General features: G+C 51.7%; 12 protein-coding genes across 12 annotated transcripts; 7 read left to right on the top strand and 5 right to left on the bottom strand.

Moving 5' to 3' along the window:
• Positions 1-421: 421 nt before the first annotated feature.
• On the bottom strand, positions 422-931 carry PFLUO_LOCUS1295 (uncharacterized protein; the record flags this gene model as incomplete). Its single annotated transcript, XM_073778321.1, has 1 exon — positions 422-931. One exon carries the CDS (start codon positions 929-931, stop codon positions 422-424), a length of 510 nt encoding a protein of 169 aa, XP_073635388.1.
• A 2,117-nt stretch (positions 932-3,048) lies between these two features.
• PFLUO_LOCUS1294 (L-galactonate dehydratase) lies at positions 3,049-4,511 on the top strand (the record flags this gene model as incomplete). The annotated part of the gene is made up of 3 exons (XM_073778320.1): positions 3,049-3,093; positions 3,150-3,254; positions 3,309-4,511. 3 exons carry the CDS (start codon positions 3,049-3,051, stop codon positions 4,509-4,511), a joined length of 1,353 nt encoding a protein of 450 aa, XP_073635387.1.
• Positions 4,512-4,766: 255 nt separating this feature from the next.
• On the top strand, positions 4,767-6,937 carry PFLUO_LOCUS1293 (uncharacterized protein; the record flags this gene model as incomplete). The annotated part of the gene is made up of 12 exons (XM_073778319.1): positions 4,767-4,781; positions 4,838-4,891; positions 4,942-4,957; positions 5,011-5,288; positions 5,339-5,373; positions 5,421-5,814; positions 5,869-5,900; positions 5,961-6,178; positions 6,232-6,443; positions 6,495-6,541; positions 6,610-6,679; positions 6,746-6,937. 12 exons carry the CDS (start codon positions 4,767-4,769, stop codon positions 6,935-6,937), a joined length of 1,563 nt encoding a protein of 520 aa, XP_073635386.1.
• A 184-nt stretch (positions 6,938-7,121) lies between these two features.
• PFLUO_LOCUS1292 (uncharacterized protein) lies at positions 7,122-7,865 on the bottom strand (the record flags this gene model as incomplete). Its single annotated transcript, XM_073778318.1, has 1 exon — positions 7,122-7,865. The coding sequence occupies one exon, from the start codon at positions 7,863-7,865 to the stop codon at positions 7,122-7,124; it is 744 nt and encodes a 247-aa protein (XP_073635385.1).
• A 787-nt stretch (positions 7,866-8,652) lies between these two features.
• Positions 8,653-10,257, bottom strand: PFLUO_LOCUS1291 (uncharacterized protein; the record flags this gene model as incomplete). Its single annotated transcript, XM_073778317.1, has 3 exons — positions 8,653-8,988; positions 9,044-9,482; positions 9,533-10,257. 3 exons carry the CDS (start codon positions 10,255-10,257, stop codon positions 8,653-8,655), a joined length of 1,500 nt encoding a protein of 499 aa, XP_073635384.1.
• A 209-nt stretch (positions 10,258-10,466) lies between these two features.
• Positions 10,467-11,906, top strand: PFLUO_LOCUS1290 (uncharacterized protein; the record flags this gene model as incomplete). Its single annotated transcript, XM_073778316.1, has 1 exon — positions 10,467-11,906. The coding sequence occupies one exon, from the start codon at positions 10,467-10,469 to the stop codon at positions 11,904-11,906; it is 1,440 nt and encodes a 479-aa protein (XP_073635383.1).
• A 403-nt stretch (positions 11,907-12,309) lies between these two features.
• On the top strand, positions 12,310-13,998 carry PFLUO_LOCUS1289 (uncharacterized protein; the record flags this gene model as incomplete). The annotated part of the gene is made up of 3 exons (XM_073778315.1): positions 12,310-12,559; positions 12,613-13,615; positions 13,671-13,998. The coding sequence occupies 3 exons, from the start codon at positions 12,310-12,312 to the stop codon at positions 13,996-13,998; spliced, it is 1,581 nt and encodes a 526-aa protein (XP_073635382.1).
• Positions 13,999-14,291: 293 nt separating this feature from the next.
• Positions 14,292-15,183, top strand: PFLUO_LOCUS1288 (bifunctional glutathione transferase/peroxidase; the record flags this gene model as incomplete). Its single annotated transcript, XM_073778314.1, has 3 exons — positions 14,292-14,332; positions 14,381-14,799; positions 14,828-15,183. 3 exons carry the CDS (start codon positions 14,292-14,294, stop codon positions 15,181-15,183), a joined length of 816 nt encoding a protein of 271 aa, XP_073635381.1.
• Positions 15,184-15,395: 212 nt separating this feature from the next.
• On the top strand, positions 15,396-15,905 carry PFLUO_LOCUS1287 (uncharacterized protein; the record flags this gene model as incomplete). The annotated part of the gene is made up of 4 exons (XM_073778313.1): positions 15,396-15,414; positions 15,471-15,506; positions 15,670-15,785; positions 15,852-15,905. The coding sequence occupies 4 exons, from the start codon at positions 15,396-15,398 to the stop codon at positions 15,903-15,905; spliced, it is 225 nt and encodes a 74-aa protein (XP_073635380.1).
• A 339-nt stretch (positions 15,906-16,244) lies between these two features.
• PFLUO_LOCUS1286 (uncharacterized protein) lies at positions 16,245-17,084 on the bottom strand (the record flags this gene model as incomplete). The annotated part of the gene is made up of 1 exon (XM_073778312.1): positions 16,245-17,084. One exon carries the CDS (start codon positions 17,082-17,084, stop codon positions 16,245-16,247), a length of 840 nt encoding a protein of 279 aa, XP_073635379.1.
• Positions 17,085-17,394: 310 nt separating this feature from the next.
• Positions 17,395-18,546, top strand: PFLUO_LOCUS1285 (uncharacterized protein; the record flags this gene model as incomplete). Its single annotated transcript, XM_073778310.1, has 2 exons — positions 17,395-18,299; positions 18,354-18,546. 2 exons carry the CDS (start codon positions 17,395-17,397, stop codon positions 18,544-18,546), a joined length of 1,098 nt encoding a protein of 365 aa, XP_073635378.1.
• Positions 18,547-18,734: 188 nt separating this feature from the next.
• PFLUO_LOCUS1284 (uncharacterized protein) lies at positions 18,735-20,315 on the bottom strand (the record flags this gene model as incomplete). Its single annotated transcript, XM_073778309.1, has 1 exon — positions 18,735-20,315. The coding sequence occupies one exon, from the start codon at positions 20,313-20,315 to the stop codon at positions 18,735-18,737; it is 1,581 nt and encodes a 526-aa protein (XP_073635377.1).
• Between the last annotated feature and the right edge of the window lie 679 nt (positions 20,316-20,994).

Raw genomic sequence — 20,994 nt, 5'->3', positions numbered from 1 at the left:
CCATAATTCTTGGCCATTATTCACTGTATCGGCCAAGATCCAGACATCCTTGTTAACTATTGAAGTGGGACGAGTGCTCAGTAGCATGCCTGGTTAGGACAGACGATATTCCATGAAAGGGGAGACCTCTAGGGGTGTGCTAAGAAGTGAAATGGTCTGATTTGACCCGCTACTAGTGAGCACACCTTTTATATACAAAAGACAAACTAGATGAAAAATTCAGACTAAGCACATTCGTCCTAAATTTTACGTGATCCAATCAGAACTAGTGCTCCAACCCCTTCGAGCGCGCAGGCTAGCCAGCAAACAGCTAAACATATGGAACGAGTGACATGTACTTGGAAAAACAATGCGAAAAACCATCACTCAAATGAAGAAATCGAAAATGTGATACTTTCATGCCCCACATAAATTTGTTAATTTAGCAGGCGAAAGCAAGACCGTACGCTGTGCCGCCTGTGATGCCAGTGTCACCAATGGTTGTCTCCTGTGCGGCCGATGAGCTGACGCAATCGCCTGCCCAGGCTGCGTACTTCATCGAGCAAGTTGAGCAGGAGGATGCGCCTTGCACACCGCAGGCATCATCGATTTCGAGTTCGTACTGGAGCTCGTTGCTACACAAAGTATAGCTGCTGCCTCCCGGAACTTCGCTGACGCATGCCACGTTATTCCCACTGCTATCGTAGATATTGAATGACACTGATGCGCTGGCTCCACCTGTAGGAGTGATGGCCGCACCGCCTACAACCGAAAGAACACCCAAGCAGTTACCTGCCGCGGGGTTATCGAATGGGTTTGAATTTTGAGTGCAGCCGTCGCTTGCGTTATCGTAGCAAGCGCGTTTGGCGAGTTCAAGTGGTGAGGCGGAAGTATGGTCCACGAGGCCCAGGATAGCGGCGATCAAAGAACAGACCACGGTAAAACGAGTCATTGTGATTTAAACTGAAATTGAAACCCAATATCTATCAAATAAGTTAATCGGAGGAGCAAGGCCGTGAACAAGTGAGTATGCTCACATACTTGTGATTATTATGCCTCGGCAAGGTGAGATAGTTTTGGACCAAAGTGGTTATATGTAAACGATGAAGCGGCTCGATTTGAAAAAAAGAATCTCGCTGATATGGAGAAAGCAGGCATTTTATACTTGATTTCATTATTTTCCAGCCGATATGGATCCTTATGTTTCTTTTCGTCACTAGTTACTACATACTGAGAAGGTTTTACCAAGCATCTATTTGAAATTGGATTATCAACGGAACTTTCCTTGTTATATGCAAGGCTGTATGTTATAGTAGCACGTGGCTTACTGGAATGAGAGATCTATTTCTTCACTGAGAGATCTCTTTCTTCGCTTAAGTGCTAGGTTACATTTGAACCAATTTGCACTTGATATCATCCAACCATGTCCTGATTTACGGCGTTTGGACCTAAAAGAAACCTCTAGGCTCTAAAGTTATGAGCCAAGCTCGTGAATGTAGCTTGTCTGCTGATTTGCTAGTTAATTCCGTGAAGCATCGATCATAGGGCTCACTGTTATCACGATTTCCTGCTAAGCGGATCATCCAACCTGGCCGTCGAAAGTCCGGGCCCAAAAAGGATAGACAAGGGTGCTGGGAACTAGGAAACTTGATTATACGTTTCAAATTGATACATTTGTCAACCAGAAAAATGATGGGCATTAGAAACGTGTAGATTTATCGCCCCCTGTACTACATAATTTAAAGTTTTAGATGTAGGGTTCGGTTAGAGATGGTGGCGCCGCCCCTCTCTTAGAACGGACTATCGTAACTTTATGCGATCACAAAGTTCATACAAAATCATTAAACCAGTTTTAATCCTTGCTCGGCTTTGGCCGTGCAGAAAGTTCACCTTCATTGGCCCCTTTCGTGGCAAACGCACAAGAATGTCATCTTTTGCTCATGCGGTTGCGAAATATAGCGCATGGGGAAAATGGGGGCCGTTTTACTCTTCTTCCATGAGCGAAGAGAATGCCAGCAAAGTTCCTTCACGGCTGCCACTGACATCACTGTGGAACATGGTAACTCCTAAGCTTTTCCAAGCTTTTCTTTTGGTACCTAGAAGGGCTATGGCAATGAAAGGCCGAACAACAGCCCTGAAGGATCCGAAGACACCCCTGTGGTACACCAAGCCACTTAACTTGGAAGTGCAGCGCACAAAACGGGAGGCTTTGCTCTGGGAGTTGTCAGTTGACAAATACAAGACAAAATATTAGCAAAAGATTCAGCTTTGTGTATGGTGTCTTCTGGTCAGCGAGGACCTCAGTGCCTTGGAGCAACGTCTTCAGTTATGTAATGCGGTTATTGTCACAACTAATTCAAACTCTGGTGTTTGGGAGATAGGACCAGCGCTAGAGGAGGGCTACTGATCTCTTCCTCCTTCACATGAATGGCACAAAAGCCCCGGTAACCATCCTCCACGGCAGCTTCTGGTTGACTCACGTCTATTAACCACCATGCCAGAGCTCGAGAGGGTACGTGATAAGCTGGTCCTAGTCATAGCGACTTTTGTTCTGATGACGTCTCTCTTCTCCGATTGTCAGATATCGTGAGATGAGGTGTCCCATGATCGCGCTGATAATTTTGTGATTCATGACGGCGAGGTGAGGTTTCACAGACCAATGTCCAGGTAAGCAGTGGAAAAGAAGAATGCTTTTTGGCACTGACAGCCATGTTACACCATAGGCATCAAACCTGAAGCGTCATTCAGCAAAAAGAGGGTGGATCAAACAATTGCGACCCACGCTCATCGGTGTGCCCGACCAGAGGACTCGCGATCTTGATGTTGGCACAAAGCTATAGGCAGGGAACAGGACCAATCAGGGACGTTGACCTTCTAATGTATTAGAGACTTCCGATGCTTCCCCTATTCACTATACTGCATAGAGCGGGCAGACAAGCGCCACGTGACGAGTCGGGTAATAGGCAGATTGGATATCTAAATATCCAACGTGCCTCAGAAGCAAAAAGTTCAAATAAATTGGAAGCAGTCTTTCTCTGTCTCGTTAAAACTCATCAAATAAGTGCCACCATGACCACTATTACCAGCTTCACTTCACACGACATCCGGTTTCCGGTAAGTGCTTATCATCGTCATAGCACCTATAGATCCTCTTTACTGACACAGCAAAGACCTCTCTGGACCAAGTTGGCTCCGATGGAATGAATAAGGGCCCTGACTACTCGGCCGCCTATTGCATTTTGCAGACCGATTCGAAACATAGTGGGCATGGAATGGTAAGCACTGAGATTTCAGTTGCGATATTATATTTTATTTTAACAAACCTCCAGACATTCACGATTGGTCGCGGCAATGATCTCGTTTGCAGCGCAATTAATCTGACCGCTCCCTTGATTGTGGGTCGCAAGTTGGAAGACCTGGTCCAGGACTGGGCTCGCACCTGGCGATACCTTACGTCGGATTCCCAATTGCGATGGGTTGGCCCAGAGAAGGGCGTGATTCACATGGCCCTGGGCGCAGTTGTCAATGCACTCTGGGATCTTTGGGGCAAGGTAGAAGGTAAACCGGTATGGCAGCTGGTGGCGGATATGACTCCCGAGGAAGTGGTTGGGTGTATTGATTTTCGCTATCTCACCGATGCCATCACTCCGGACGAAGCTATCCAGATGCTTCGAGAGACTCAGGCTGGAAAGGCCGAGCGATTGGCAGAAGTGCAGCGCAATCGTGCCGTATCGGCCTACACCACCAGTGCGGGATGGCTTGGCTATGGCAAGGACAAGATGCGGGAACTGCTTCGACAGAGCCTCGCAGAAGGGTTCAAGCACTTCAAGCTAAAGGTTGGTGGATCGGTTGAAGAAGATCGGGAAAGGCTAGGCATTGCCCGTGAAGTCATTGGATATGACCAAGGAAACGTGCTCATGGTCGATGCCAACCAGGTCTGGTCCGTGCCGGAGGCCATCGAGCACATGAAAGCACTGGCCGAGTTCAAGCCTTGGTTCATTGAAGAACCCACATCCCCAGATGACATTCTGGGCCACGCCGCAGTCCGTAAAGCTCTCCAGGGCCAGGTGGGCGTGGCGACCGGCGAGATGGTGCAAAACCGCATCGTATTCAAACAGCTGCTTCAGGCGGGGGCAATCGACGTCTTGCAGCCGGATGCCTGTCGTGTAGGCGGGGTTAATGAGATCCTTGCTATCTTACTCCTCGCTCGCAAGTTCAGGGTTCCCATCGTGCCTCATTCAGGCGGCGTTGGTCTACCTGAATACACGCAGCATTTGAGTACAATCGACTACTTGGTGGTCAGCGGAGAGAAAAGCATTCTCGAGTATGTCGACCACTTGCATGAGCACTTCCTCGAGCCTGCTCAGACCGATTCCGGTCATTATATCACACCACGCGCGCCGGGATACAGTGTACAGATGAAACCGGACAGCCTGGAGCGATACAGTTTTCCCGGAGGACCGCAAAGCTGGTGGAGGGGTGAAGAAGCCAGTCGCATCCTGCACGGAGACCGTGGCCTGCCGTTGCTGTAACTCAATATCCATAGATTTTCTATAGAGTACATAGTAAAAAAGTCGGCAGAGTGTGCCGATGCAACCTCAATGCTTAGTCTCCGTGCATGATGCAACTAAGCTTCCCCGGTTACTCCAAGTGGGTCTGGGGCCCCGGAATATTTGCTGGTTGGCTTCTCCAATTGAGGGGGAATTACCCGATGGACCAAAATAAATAGTGACAACCTCGCTTGCATTCTTTCCTGCATTGGTATTTTTCTTCACATCTCAGTCAAAATGGGTGGTTCGTGGGTAAGCTATGGCGCTGAATCTACCACCAGCTGCTCTAGCATGCTGACAGGACTCAGAAAATGTACCTTTACGGCATTGCGCCATGCACGGGAGGCGTGGCGTTTGGCTATGTAAGCTGCCCTGAAAGCGACCCTGGTATCCACAATCTAACTAGTGACAGGATACCGGATCTATGAGTGAGTCGGGACAAGCAATAGTTCGACAGAGCGAGTCCATTGACCTATTCCAGGCGGAATTCTGGCCATGAAACAATTCCTCGACTACATGGACCATCCCGGCAATTTCCTTCAGGGTGGAATCACTGCGTCAATTCAGGCCGGTGCGTTTGCAGGGTCGTTGCTGACGGGCGCTCTGCTGGCTGATCGTCTGGGCCGCCGCAAAACTATCCTGCTTGGCTCCTTGATCTTCACTATAGGTGTGGCTGTCGCGACCGCATCCAACAATGTCACGGCACTTGTTGCTGGACGCGTGATCAATGGTCTTGGGAATGGTTGCTTAGCGATGATGGTAAGTATGTCCAGAAGCCGACCAAATACAACGATTAATTGCAATGAAAGGTTCCCTTATACCAAAGTGAAATTGCGCCTCCCAAGTCAGTATTACTGTTCGCATTTGCAGAAGAATACTAATTTTTGCCAGGATTCGCGGCCGAATCGTCTCCATGCAACAATGCAGCATCAATTTCGGTATTCTAATCGCTTTCTGGATTCAATACGGTGCCAGCTTTCTCGAAGGCCCCGCATCGTTTCGTCTGGCAATGGGTCTCCAGATGATCCCAACAGTCGCCCTTCACGTGACCATGTATTTCATGCCGGAGTCGCCCCGTTGGCTTGCCCAGCGGGACGAGAACGAAAAGGCGTTGCACGCATTAGCGCGTCTGCACTCCGATGGAGATATTAACGATGCATTTGTACAGGCGGAGCTGGCTGAAATTGTGGCCATGATCAAGTGGGAGAGAGAAAACCCTCCACCAGGTTATATCGAGATGCTATTCGGTCGGGCGCGTCGTCGTACGTGGCTGGGACTCGGAGTGGTGAGTTGACAAACATGGCAATCAGGATTCTTATCTGACAGACACTCTTGATAGCAATTCTGGCAACAAGTTACGGGTGTCAACGTGTGAGTTCATCCCCCCTACAGAAAGCATACGACAGCGTCTCATACAAACCCCAACCGCAGAATTATGTACTATGCAGTGTTCCTGTTTGAGCAAGCAGGTATTGGCTCGGGCAAGAAATCCCTGTTGGCAAACGGTATCCAAGGAGCCGTCTTGAACGTTTTCACTTGGCCCAGCATGTATTATATGGATAAATGGGGCCGCCGCACCCCCATGGTCATTGGCGGAGTTGGCATGGCCATTTCCATGATGCTGATCGCAACAATCATGAAAACAATGGGTGAGTTCTTATTCTAGGCTTGGCTTGATCTGCAATTCTGACGAAAATACCAGGTAATCCGGTGTATAACCCTCTCACGGACAAGACAAATTTCGCCTTTGCCAGCAAGGCGGCCTCTGATGCTACCATTGCCTTCGTCTATATCTATGTCATGACGTTTGCTTTGACCTGGGCCTGTGTTGCCTGGGTTTACCCCCCGGAGCTATTTACCACTGGCTCGCGTAGTCGTGGAACGTCCATGACTTCGGCTACAAACTGGTTTGTGGTATGTTTTGAAAATTTTCTTACCTAAGAGTCAAATACTGATTTGACCTAGAACTTCTGGTTCGCACTATATATCCCCACGGCAATGGACAAGATTTCGTAAGTGCAGTGCCGGCTCAATAATATGCCTTTCTAAAGCTTTTACTAACACACATCGGACGTTTCAGATGGAAATTGTACCTGGTGTTTATGACTCTGTGCTTTGCAATGTCTATTTGCGTCTTCTTCTTCTACCCAGTACGTCTTGAGAGCATATGAACGTTTTCTGCAGATAGAAAGGCAGAGTATTGACAAAAATCATAGGAAACAGCAGGGAAGTCATTGGAGGAAGTTGATCTCCTCTTCGCAAAGAACCGCACTATCTGGGTGTTCCGCGACCGGCAGGCTCGCAAGGTCGGCGCCATTATTGAGCGCGACATGGCTCACGGCGAGGCCCTCACAGAGTTTGATGACAAGGGTACGGGTATAGTACATCTGGACCATGTTGAAGTTTAAGCAGTGACATTCGTTTCGGCACAACAAGGACATGTAGCAGGAGAGTGAGAATTCAGAGCTGGTCGTTTCGGTGGGCATGATCGCATCGCGTTCGATAGTGAGATAGTTCGAGGTAATCTATTTGATCCTGGTAACCTCCAGTTCGTCCTATTTCATCATCTCGTTAGTAATGTAAAGACCCCTTTCAGCTGCGAGTACCCACATCGAATTCACCAGGCATAATAAGGCCCGGGATACCCCAGCTTTCCATACCGGAATGCTGGCGGACATACTCGCGGTACTGAGGCGCGCCAGGACGGACCACATTATCGGCCACCACCAAGGCGCCCGACTTGAGAAGGCCCAGCCGCTCGCAGAGCTGCAAATCCTGCTGGTAGAGATCCTCGACATGGTCAAGGAACATGAAATCAATGCTGTTCGCAGCCAACTTGCCTTCATCGTTCAGTCTTTTTAGTGAATCAGCCGCGGACCCCACAACGACCTTGACGACATCGGCCAATCCAGCCAAGTCGACCAAGTTCATAGCAATCGACGCGATGAGAGGATCAAACTCGAGGCTCAAGAGACGAACGGTCTGATCGTTTCCAGCGGCCTTTCGCATGGCATCTCCAAAGGCGATGGCAGAGTAGCCGACGTAACCGCCCAGCTCGACAAGGACAGCAGGCCTTTCTTTCAAAATGAGCTGACGAACCTTCTCGCCCTTGTCACTTCCAATGTTAATAAGAAAGTCTTTTTGAGCGGCGAATTCATCCATCACGCGCATGATGGCAGCGGGGTTGCCACGCAGCTCGTTCAACGACGGGTGGTTGTAGATGTGGTCGAGGAGGGCAAGCTCGCGGCCATCGTGGGACTCCTCGTAGTTGTCGTTGTCGAACTTGAGGATCGACGGGTACTTGTCAAAGAGGGCTTGTCTGGAAGCAGAAGACATGGTAATGAGATAGATAGATAGTATGTAGAGAATAATAAGAAGAAGAAGAAGGATGGTGACAGTGAGATGATTATTGGAATGGTGGGCCTATTTATACTTGGGTCTGGTTGGTTAGGGCTAGGCTGTGTGGGGGCCAGGCCGGGTCTGAGCGCCAGAGATGGAGAGCAACCCGGGGCTAGGTCGCGTATTACGGATGCTTGAGACGCGCACAGTGAGATTGAAGGCATCATAAATGGAGAAGTATTGGGAAATAGTAGCTGATATGTGCTGCTGCAGGCTGTGTACAGGCAGGTTTTATCATACAACGGCCCAAACGATCAATTCAAGCACAACGATTTAGGAAAGATCGGATTTCTACTTCCAAACAAAGGGCCAAGTTTCTGTGGTCAAAAATCGCGCACCATGTGATGAAAATGTGGCAATTTCCCCAAGTTTCGTATTCTCAGAAAAAAAAAACAAATTTTTTTTTGTGGCCCTCCTGGCGCGATGTTGAACAAATCGCGTGTCCTGTGTCCGTGGATTGATATGGGTGAATATATGAATAAAACCCAAGATAATCAGGCCAATGAAAGTAATGTAAAAGGGAAGATGCCTCTGTCACGGAATGCTTTCGACTGCTTCTGTTTGTATAGTTCGGCTTAGGTAGCATTGGGGGGTTAGTGCTTCCGAAAGGGGCCTAGTGAGCTTATGGCGGAGTCAAGCACCATTTCACTCCTGTGTTGTATGTACTCGACTTGCTCTCCCCCGCTTGCCCACGATAGCATGGACAAAGAAAATCCAGACACGATTAAAAACATATGGCATTATAATTTGTCTTATCTACTTGCCAAATATCACGTTCTGTTGCCTCCTCAAGCTTGCGTATCTCCTGCACACGCTCATAGACAGAACTGTCCTTCCGCGACAGAACACTTAATGGATAACACAATCCGTATTGCGCAATTTTCTCCTGCAGGAGCTCAAGATGCGGGTTGACCTTGTCTGGGATCGAGTTCAGGAACGCGGCCAGATGATTCAATACTTCTGCCGGGCAAACTCGCATAAGTTGCCGACTTTCGGGGACTCGTGGCGTACAAGACAGAACATCAGCAAGGGAGATAGCGATGTCGGCCAGTTTCATTTGCTAAAATTAAGTCGTCAGTTTCCACAAATTCAAAAAGCTATGAGTCTCAACTTACCATCCCGAGACCGTGGCCTTCGACAATGGCTCGAGGGAACATATCAAGATACCCCATGACATTCCGAGCCACATTCTCCGGGAATGAAATGCTCAAATTCTCGACAGTGGGGTCGGCCGACAACGCCACATGGAACATGGCTAGCTTCCACAGGATGATTCTCATCCACTGCTGGGTAATGAGAAAGTCTGCTCGTTGGGAGTCGGGACTGCTGGATAACAGCCCTCGTGTATCTCGCAAGCGTGTATCCATGCCGACAAAGAAATCGGACATGAGATCAGGCCCCGGATCGCGGTCCATGGCGGAACCGAAAGTTTGGAATAAGTGGCACATTCCAATGAATGGAAGCAACCCAGATGGGTTTTCGTCTTCTTCAAGTGCTGGTAGATTTGGATCCAGACACAAAGTTCTTGGGAGGTCAAATCGGGTGGTATGCCCTCTGAATGCCATTGTTAGTTGATTGGTGAAGGAGGATTGGGTATAAGGTACCTTTCTGTGATAAAAAGGAGCCATGCAATCCGGAGATGAAGTTGAGCTTCTGATTTTGGCAGATTCGCATAATGCTTAACCTGGTCGAATCCGAGTAACTGAGCAAACGTGATGGCCTCGCGGAGAAGTAGAGTAGCCTTGCAGATTTGGCCGCGATTGGAACAGTGGACGTGCAAGAAAAACGAGCTCAACAAGATGTCGGTGCTTGGATTCTCCTGGTAGAGAACCTGGGCTCTTGCTTTCTCTGACTCTGTCACCAACTTGTCGCTTTCCGCCCGAGGGTCTAATTCTTCGCCAATTAGACTTGGATGGACAACGCGCGAGAGGGTGACCGCGCCCAGTGCCGTGCAGAGTGCATATGCGCCGGCATCGGCTAATCGGCTGCCCAGATCCTCCACATCGATCACGGGCCAGAGGTAGTATAACTCCCGCTGGTAGACGTCGAGATAACCTCTTCTTTTGGGAGTTGACACGCCCCGACGGACGATCGGTTGTAAAGCCGGCAAGATTCCTGCTGCAGGATTGTCCGTCGCCCATGGCAGTGGAGATCTTTGCAGTCGAGCCTGGCGTTTCCGCTCGGCCCACGGCCCCTTGGGGCCGGGCTTGACACATTCCCGTAGGGCTGTACAGGCCACACCTAGGGCCGTGCACCGCCGGCAGGGCGATCTGCGATCACACTTGGTCTTGCGTGCGGCGCACCCATCGCATGCACGATTCCGAGACATCGCAGTGGTGATAGGAAGAGGGGGTGGATCCGTGGGGGATGGGCAAAAGGAGATTCTCGGAGAGCCCCCATTCCCACCAATTGGAAAAGTGTGGAGCGATTAAAGTCTCTCCGCGGTTAATAACCGTGTTGGTTGATCGCTCCGATAAATAATAAAGTCGAGTAAGGGACTCTCCTTTTTTTTTCTTTTGTTTCTCGGACTCTCACACCATGTCTTCCCAGAAGAACGTCCTGTTGGTTATCGCGGACGACCTCGGCAAGTCGCTGGGTTGTTACGGCGAGAAGAATATCCAAACGCCACACCTGGACGCACTAGCCCGAGAAGGAGCCATCTTCGATAATGCGTTCGCCAGTACCGCATCTTGCAGTGGCAGCCGATCCGTCATCTATACTGGCTTACACACGCATGAGAATGGCCAGTACGGGCTGAACCACTCCACCCACCACTTTATGACATTCGACCATATTCAGACCGCGCCACAACTACTCCGGGATCACAACTATCTAACCGGCATCATCGGCAAAATACACGTGGGACCACTTTCAGTATACCCGTGGGAAGTGGTGGTCGAAAGTCCGAGTCGAGACGTGTCTTGGGTCGCTGAGCAGGCCTCGTCCTTCTTTGACCAGGCCAAGAACGGCGAGCGACCGTTCTTCCTGACTGTCGGATACATGGACCCCCATCGGGATCACACTCGTGGTGGGTTTGGTAATGGAGAAAGTCAGGTTTCAGCTGAAGACGGCCTTTACGATCCAGCGACGGTTACTGTCCCGGATTTCCTGAATGATGTCCCAGAAGTACGCCAGGAATTGGCCGAGTACTATCGGGCAATTGGTCGCGTGGATCGAGGATTCGGCTTGATTATGAAATCGCTGAAAGAGCATGGATTGGATCGCGAGACCATGGTCATCTTCATGAGCGACAATGGTCCCCCATTTTTGAATTCCAAGACAACCCTATTCGACGCGGGTATTCGCCTGCCTCTCATTATCCGCCAACCGGGTGGCACTCCCGGGATCCAGAACCCGAATTTGGTCTCCTACATTGATATTCTACCGACTATCCTGGACTGGGCTGGCTACCGAGAGTCACAAGCGGCCGAACCACAACGTAGAGGACGCTCACTATTGCCGATTCTGGCCAGTTCCTCACTGGATGATGCATGGACCCAAGTATTTGGATCACACACATTCCATGAAATCACAAACTATTATCCAACTCGGTTCTTGAGAAATTCCAGATACAAGTACCACCGAAATGTGGTGTGGAAAATCGACTTTCCTTTTTCCACGGACCTTTACGCATCCCTGTCATGGGAGGGAATGCGAAACGTTGATGGACCGGTGATGATTGGCAAACGGCCACTAGAGAACTACATCCAGCGCCCAGCAGAAGAACTGTACGATTTGCAGAACGATCCGTTCGAAGTCACCAATCTTGCATCCGACCCGGGGCACCAGGATCTATTGCGTCGCTTGCGAGGGGAAATGGAAAATTGGCAACGGGAATCTAAGGATCCTTGGCTCTTCCGTGACGGAGTGTCGTTGTTGGAAATGCACGGACATTTGAAGGCTGGGTTGAAGATTCCAGACCGATTTGATTTTGATATTTCTGCGCCTGGGTCAAGAGGTGATCACAAAACCATCTAAGCTAGACTAAATGATATATTTTGATTTCTTAAATTCTCAAATTCTCAGTAGCTATAATATTAATTGCAATTCTACTACCCGATCATGTTGAATAGTAGTGCTCTGGGGTATGGCTCTCGGTATACCCCGAGACTCATCGGTTCCCGTCGCCCGAGATAGTCCGAGCTCCTTTCGGGGGGATTTTACCCATCTCCACCAAAAGTCTTCCCGCCAACCATCAACGCGCATTCCAGCTCCAGACAAGAACATCATGCGGGGAATTTATATTCCTGCTCGGCCTTAGCGCGCTGACGTTCATTGCGACTACTATGAGCTTTCTTTGGCGGAATGGATTGGTCCTGGCATATATAGCCGGTGCTCGCTAGTCAGGGGGTCATTTCAACAGACAGGCAGAGGTTTTAAAATGGCGTCCTCGTTTCTGAAGAACAACCACCTCGTGCAAAACTTCACGCCGCGGCTGGCAGGTGCAGTTGGGCTCATTGCCCTCTCGACACTCAACTATGGATTCGACAACCAAGGCATCGCGACCAGCCAAGCGATGGCGGCTTACAAGAAACAGTTCGGTGACTACGACCCTACCACCAAAACCTGGGCGATTCCAGCATACTGGACATCCCTTCTCAATAGTTTAAACTTCATCGGATTTGCAATTGGTACGTTGACTGGATCCCGAACTCATAAGGGCTACTTACTGACTCGGATGTAGGATTGTACGTCGGCAGCATCGTAAGCGCTCGCTATGGCCGTCGCATGTCGATGTTTTGCATGTCGCTGTGGGCAATGATGTCTGCTACTATCCTTCTCACCTCCAGTCGGATTGAGCAGGTGTTGGCAGGTCGCATCATCAACTACGCCTACATTGGAATGGAGCTGGCCACATGCCCGCCGTTTCAAGCAGAGATTGTCCCGGCCTCCGTCCGCGGCTTCGCGGTGGGTGCCTACGAGGCGAGTATGCTGCTAGGGGGTGTCATCATCAACAGTGTGTGCCTGGGCACCAACGGGCTATCTACCAACGCCGCTTGGCGGATCCCCCAGGGTCTATTCTACATCGTCCCGTCTATCGTGGCATCCTGCATCTGGTTTATTCCGGAATCTCCTCGATGGTTATTGTTGAACGACCGTGCTGAGGAGGCGCTGGAGTCGCTCAAGAAGCTCCGCAGTGCATCTAATAGAGACTACAGTCCCGAGGAAGAGCTCGAGCATCTACGCGAGTCTCTCAATCAGGAGCAAAACCAAGGCACATACATGGATTTGTTCCGGGGCAGCAATCGGAAACGCACCCTCATCGCCATAGGCATGAACTTCTTCCTCCAAGCGACGGGGTCTCCCTTCACAGCCGCGTACGGCACGCTCTTCGTGCAATCGCTGGGCACGATCAGTCCATTCGAGTTCTCCCTTATGAGCTCGTGCATCAACTTCTTTTGCTGTCTGATTGCTATTTACATCACCGACCGAGTCGGGCGGCGGCCACTGCTGATGATCGGGTCGATTCTGCAAGTGATTTGGCTCTTCACCATGGGAGGTATTGGAACTGTATCTTCACCGACAACGATCCAGACCCAGGTCATTGTCGCTGCGACGGCCTTGTCGTCTGCTAGTTTGTGCGTGAGCTGGGACCCATTGAACTACGTTATTACCACCGAGCTTCCGGCGAGTCGATTGCGCGATAAGACGCAGCGGGTAGCATCGATCGTGAACATCGCGACCAAGTATGTTTTGTTCTTTGCTTTATCTTGTCTCTGCATTGATGCTGACCGCCCATAGTTTCATCTTCTCTTTCTTCACACCCTACCTTCTCGATGCGCCCTATGCCAATCTTCACTCCAAGGTTGGCTTTATCTTTGGAAGTCTAGCATGCTGCTCCTTTTTATTTGCCTTCTTCTGTGTACCGGAGATGAAGGGCCGATCTCTCGAGGAGATTAATCAGATGTTCCAGGATGGTGTTCCAGTGCGCAAGTTTGGGACTCACCCATTTGCAACTGCTGCAACCGAGGCAGAAGCAGCGGAGATGAAGATCAGATCGACTAGCGATGGACCGAATAAAGCTGGGGCTGTGGAGGTGGAAAGGGAGGACGATGGAACCGAATCATGAATTTATCTAATAACTTTGTACTAGACGCACATATTTTTAGGGCATCACTATTTATCAATTTCACCAGATAACTAGCACTCGTGGAATTAATTTGGTGGAACTATTTTATGATTTCGCTAGCCGAAAGTGTTGAATGGTCCCAACGTTCACATGAAGTTCCGATCCACAGATCTCGGCGCTTTACCCTAATCAATCTTTCTCCCATGCCTCGGCAGCCCTGACATCATGCATTATAACCTGCAAATCTGGCCGCTTTGGCACCTCCCTCTTTTCTACACATATCTGCTACCATCATGACTGACAATAACAAAGGAACAAAAATTACCCTCTACTGGTGAGTCTGTTTTCTGTGGTTCCAAACCCAATCTAACGCGCCATGCAGGCTCGAACAGTCCCGAAGCCACCGCATCCTCTGGCTTCTGGAGGAACTGCAGTTGAAATATGAGCTCAAGACGTTCAAGCGACGCTCGGACAAGCTGGCGCCGACCGAGCTGAAGCAGATCCATCCGCTGGGAAAATCGCCCTTGTTGACTCTCGAGCCGCCTGGCGCTACCGAGCCCATTGTCCTAGCCGAATCCGGCGCCATCGTCGAGTATCTATGCGATCACTTCGGCAGCGCGAAACCGACGCTGGTGCCCGAGCGCTATAAGCCGGGCCTGGAAGGCCAGGTGGGCGGCGAGAGCGAGGAATGGATGCGCTATCGCTACTTCATGCACTACACGGAGGGCAGCCTGATGCCTTTCCTGGTGATGACGCTGGTCAACGACTGCACGTTACTGCCCTCGTCTCTCTCTATTGTTTGTACGTTTAGACTAACATCTCTCTCCAGCTATCCGGACTACTCCGCCATTCTTCGTTCGGCCCATCACGAGCATCGTTGCCTCGCAAGTGGAGTCACAATTCCTGACCCGCAACGTCGACGCCAACCTTGCTTTCCTTGAGGAACGCTTGAAGACGGCGCCTGGGGGTGGGCCGTTCTTGTGCGGCAAGGACTTAACAGCGGCGGATATCCTCATGAGTTTCCCTGTCATTGCGGCCAGCCAGCGCCTGCTCAAGAGCAAGAAGGAGCAGGAGAAGTATCCCAAGTTTGCGGCGTATTCCAAGCAGTTGGAGAATGAGTTGGGCTACAAGCGGGCCGTGGCCAAGGTTGAGGAGGTGGACGGCAAGTTTTCGGCCTCGATGTAGTTATAGTTATACAGGTGTAACCATTTGTAAATAATTATTTCACTAGAAATGTATCTGCCCTTCCAAAGCCCTTCCAAATGCCCCGACTAACTTGCAATGGATTATCATCAGCTGACTCATCGCATCATGTGACCTCTAACCTCACCTTCCCGCGACACACTCCATCCTGACCGACTTGAGTCTGAGTCGTCGTCTGGAGTCCAATCGCAACCATGGCCGGTCCTAGCAAATGTGAGCCCCCCAGCTGTCCTATGTCGTTGACTGTCACCCGCTAACCCATTGTCCAGCTCTGGTCCTTGACCCGGCCCTGCAGAAATACTACGGTACATGAACCCCCAAACCCCGTCCCGTCGCTGCACCTGATCCCCATCACCGAACGGCCTCCGCACCGCTTGCTGGATAGCATAGCTGCAGTCTCAATCCCTTCATACCTTCCCTCTGCTCTTTCCAGCCAATCTCACAGCAACCAACTGACCAATTCCACAGAACTCAACGCGAACCGCTACAAGTACTTCCGCTGGTCTCCGCGCCATGCCTGGCTATCTTTCGTCTACATGGCTCTGATCCCTGGCACGCTGGGCTACCTCGCCTACAAGACTGAGGTGAGTTATATTGATGGGGGGGTTCGCCAAAGGACGATGGACAATCTGATTACTGACGGATTGCAGGGCAAATTCGAACTCCGCGGCAAGCGCAAGGGAGACCCCGTGTCGGAGTGGTAAATTGTGGCTGATGGAGTGGATCTGGTTTCGTTTTATTTGCAATGAATTGTCCTGGATACGGCACCGACCATCCAAGGCATGGGAGCTGTGCTAGATGCTGGTTTCCCGGCTGTGTACCCTACAAGCATATACCGCATGAATTTCTTTTTGTTCTTTAAACTGTCTTCATTAGGCCTTGTATACTTGAACGGAGCAACCCGTAGTAAGACAAAGACACAGTTTTCCATCCGTGAAATACAAACTATTAGTACATAACAATAACTTGGCATGGTATCTCAGCATGACTATTTCCTTCCCCAATTTGATGCTCCAGACTCCATTCCATTCGTCGCAATCCCACTAATAAGGTGCCCATCCACCACGACGCCGCCCACCCCGTCCACCATCTGGAAGCCGCTCCCCACGCATCCAATCCCCTGCAGGGAAATTCGGCGGGCCGCCACGATCGCCTCGTGGAGGACCACCACCACCACGGCCACGTCGTCCTCCAAATCCATTTTCTTGGAATGCACGCATACCCCCACTAACCTGGGATGGACCAGACGCACCACGGAGTGGCGGCGCAACGGATCCATCCTCGAGCGGAGCCAGAATAGCACATTCCACATAGTCACCAATAATGAAGCGGACATCCAGCAGAGCTTTATCGGCCTCAGAGCCCTGGAAGCGAAGCGGGCCGGGACGCGGTCGTGCCTCCTGCTTTTCATCTGCATCTTCCTCGCCGCGGTAGGGGCTGTCTCTCGGACCGACGACGACACTGCCGAGGTCCCTGCTCAGGTATCGGCCGCGTGTATCTGGGCCGCCGATAGCTGCGGCCTTTGCATCGGGGTAGATTAGTCGGAAACACAGACGCGTGCCGATGGGCGGATCGGGGAGTAATGATGGGAGGGCGGAGGTGAGAAGCTGTGAGAGCTCGCGCAGGGTGCACGACTGCCAGGTATAGATCTCTAGATGCGGTGGGAGCGGCGCTGCTGCTGCTGGGGGAGGAGGCGACGGCGCGCGGATGGCATTGGGCCCGCTCACCGGTCCGCCGTGTCCGCGACGCGGCGGGGGCGCTGAGGTGCTATAGTCGGAGAGAGGGTGGAAGTTGTTTTGGCGGTAGAATAGCTTCAGGTGGAAGGGTGTGGTGGTCTGTCGGTTGATCGTGGGTTTGGGACCCTCGCGCGAGGGAGCAGCCATGGCGGCAAAGGGCAAGTGTCGCGTGCAGGGGTTCAGATGATGTTGCAGAAATAGCTGGGATCAAAACGAGCGGAGTGAGTGAATCAGTAAGCGGTGGCGTGGGAGGTGCAACAACAGGGAGAGGAATGATGTCGAGAAGTGAAGTGGGAAACATCGAAGCTTCCGATCGCCGCATTCTTTCTTTTCCTCTTCCACTTCCATTTCACCCCACGCCAACACAGTCTACTACGCCACAATACATCACGCCTTCATTGTCTCTCTTATATCTTCCCGCGCCCATTCTCTGTGCTACTGCAACACTTCGCCCGCCATGGATTTCGCCGCGCTGATGGCCAAGGAGATTTCCAAGGCGAAGGGCCCCGACGCAAAATCATCTTCTCCAGACAAGGAGAAAGCCGCCTCTAAAGAGCCAACAAAAAAGTACATGCGCCGAGGAGACGTGGAAGCCGCACGCGTCGCTTCATACAACGAGGAGCAGGAGCGACTGCAGCGCGAACGGGAAGAGCGCATGGCCAACAAGCGCAAGCTCGATGAAGAAGAGGCGGACCGGCGGCGCGAGCGCGAGGATAAAAAGCGACGGCTGGCAGAGGTGTCGAAAAAGAAGAGAGAGGAAGAGGAGGCTGCGGAGGAGCGTGAGCGGCGGCGCAGACTTGGTTTGCCTGAACTACCTGACGCCGAGGATGGCACTCCCGGCGCCGAGGATGCAGAGGGGGACATCGATGACGAGCAACTTATCCAAAAGCTACGGGACCTCAATGAGCCCGTCCGGCTGTTCGGCGAGAGCCACCGTGCCCGTCTCCGACGATACCGCCGCCTGGCGCAGCCGCAGAAGAAGATGACGGACGGACCGATTCCCACGTTTCTGGAACCTGTGCCTGGTGGCCAAATGATCATTCCGGCGAAAATCCCCAAGGACCAGGATGGTCGTCTCTTCCTGTTCCGGCAGTTGGCATCCTATTTTAATATGGTGCTCTCGGAATGGGAGCTTGCATTGGCGAAGCGCGATGTCTCGGTACGGCAAAGCTTCCAGGGGAAACAAGCGTACAACGCCATGGTGCAAGCGCGCGAGAACATGACGCCCCTGATCCGGTTATTCGAGAAGGCAGATCTGGAGGACGGGCTGTTGGAACCTGTTGTGGAAATCGTCCACAAGGCTCAGGAGCGGCGATACGTGGATGCAAACGATGCATACCTGCGGGTCAGCATTGGCAAGGCGTAGGTCCTTTTTTCTCTTTCTATCTGGTGAAGATGAAGCTAACTCGAATACAGAGCATGGCCTATCGGTGTGACCATGGTGGGTATCCACGAGCGATCCGCGCGCGAGAAGCTGCACCAGAGCGACCAGCAGGCGCATATCCTGAGCGACGAGATCACTCGCAAGTACTTGCAAAGTATCAAACGATGTCTCAGCTTTGCGCAAACTCGGTGGCCCCCGGAGGACCAGCTGCAGATTATGGGCTAGAGGCGCCTGATCTTGAATGTTTCTACATATGATAAACTATACCCTCGGCGTTTCAAACGAAAAAAAACCTGGTGATTTCGTTTTCATGATCATTGTTCCTTCCAGGCGTCTACCTTTTTCCTCTATGGCAACAAACCTCGCATTTAAATACATCTACATATATTTCATTCCAGGCATCATCGCATTACCTATCGTATAATGTCGGTCCACACGCGCACTAGGGATTTCCACCATCCGCGCTCAACAGGCCGTTCTGTCATTGTTGACTTTTTGCTCAAGGTATCTTCGCGCATCAATTCCGATGTGTCGCCATTTGGAATGATATGATGACCCTCGATTCCGTTCATCACTGCAATAGACGATGTCGGTGTCCTGGCCGCTGATACTACGCTGCTGCATGGGCTGCGTGATTTCCGGTCTTTTTTCCGATTTCCGATTAAATGGCCAGCAGCATAGACACAGCCGCCATACGAAAATCGGACTAAAGAATCACCGGTCAAGCTTCCAATGATAAACACTCCCGGAGCGACCTCAAGGTTCTCCGTCGCTTTCGCACGGAGGGTCTGAGCAGAAATTGTGGTTACCTCGGGATTCTCATCCTGGCAATTCTGTTCTATAACCTCGGACCGGAGTGCAGGGTCGAGATAATTGAGAGACCCGCGTCGGCCTGCCGCGTATACGAGGCCCCGGACAGATCGAGAGAATTTCGACCCGTCCGAGCGGCGGAAAGTGACAGTCGCCACGCCATCCTGCACATCGACGGCAGTGACATCGACGTTGGGCACGCCCTCGTATACCTCGTCCCAATTCCGACTTTCCAGAAATGGAGTCGAGGTGGCACGACGGTATTTCGGTCGCTGGCCCTTGGCAGTACTTTCAGCTTTGAGGGCCGCCCGTTTCATCAGACGATACACGCCGGCATATTCCGGGTATGCCTGTTGGTGGCAGCTCCTAAGAGGCGATGGGCGTTCCTCCGGAAGCCATTTAAAAACGTGGAGGATCTTTTGGGTGGGAGAAGCGGAAATGATGGCATCTGCGGCAGAGAAACCAGATCCAATGATGAGAAGAGGAACTTGGGGGATGGGCTGCGTCTGCAGCAATGGCCGCAACAGGGGGACGGTCGGGAGCACCTGGGTGAAGATTCCACTCGCCAGCACCAAGCGCTTGCAGCGAAGATTGTGGCTTCGGATATAAAATCCATCGGCCGTGCGAGAAATATCGTTCAGCTCCTCCCCGCATCGGAAGACATCGTCGATACCTGCGGCTTGTGGATAGACGCGGAAGTAGTCTGCGATCTCGCGCCGGGTCGGCCGAGTAAAAGGCGGCAGGTCCTGACCTGTGCTCTTCTTATGGTGTTCGGCAAACGAATACCCGGGCAGGGTGAGCATTGCCGCATAGCTTAGGGTCTGGATATCCCAGCTGGCACCCCATGGGTCTTCGGTCCATTGACCCCCCGGCTGGGCTGGTTTCCCGTACACGAGGTGTGGGATGGCATTGCTGGGCTCAAAGCGCCACTCAACATTGGTCGTGCAGCCCATCTCGTCAATGTCGACACTCGGGCACACGAGCGTATCGAGCAAGACATTCACTGGCAGGGCCTGCGTCGAGTATGAGAGGCGCGAGGCGGCGAAATGCGCCGTGAGCGATTCAATGTTTGCATCTAAGATCTCCGGGGCGGCTCTCAACTTGGCGTCTAGCAGATGATCGGGATGTGGCGGATTGGACGAGTAGAATGGGATATGGCCGTGAAGAATATACGAAAGGATCATGGCCGACGGCCCATTGCCTGCACGGACAGCCCATCTTGTCAGTCAAAGTATGGGGGAGGGTCAAAGAGTCAAAAGCGGCGGCTGCGGCGGGAACTTTCCCCGACGGCCGGAGTTCGATCAAGGATAGGGAGGACAACGGCACGAATATGGCAGAAAGAATACATACCGACGATGACGGTGTCGGTTTCCATTGAAGGGAGCGTTCGGCCACTTCGCAGGGAGGATCTCGGTCAAGCAGCAGCCCGGGGCATTCTGGTGCAGGGAACCCGGAATGCTCATCCGACCAGAACAGACTGTCTGTCCTCGGGTGTCACGCTGCCGGGTCAGAGAGAGAGAATGGAACCGCCATGGAGGACGGGATTTGAGGGAGAGAAAAGAGGGAAGGCATGGTCGGAACCGTCAGGCAGGGCAGGCTTTCCGAAGTTGATCTCGCTGACAAAACAGAAGTGGGGGAGCGGAGGATGGCAGTTGGGGATGTTGGTTATGGTATAGATGGTATAGGATAGAGCCGTCAGCGAGGGCTTGATTGGCAAGGAGAGCAGTAAGGAAGTAAATACTGGACAGAGACACAAGTAGAGACATGCAGAAGATGAAGAAACCCATTGTTAGTATTCGCAATGCGCGCTGCGACTGACAACACAGCCCTAGCCCTAACCGCCCCGATCGGGATCAAACTTGC

The sequence above is a fragment of the Penicillium psychrofluorescens genome (genome assembly GCF_964197705.1).
Source record: "Penicillium psychrofluorescens genome assembly, chromosome: 1".
NCBI classification, from domain to species: Eukaryota; Fungi; Ascomycota; class Eurotiomycetes; order Eurotiales; family Aspergillaceae; genus Penicillium; species Penicillium psychrofluorescens.
Note: the sequence above shows the minus strand (reverse complement) of the source record. Positions and strands in the feature narration are given on the sequence as shown.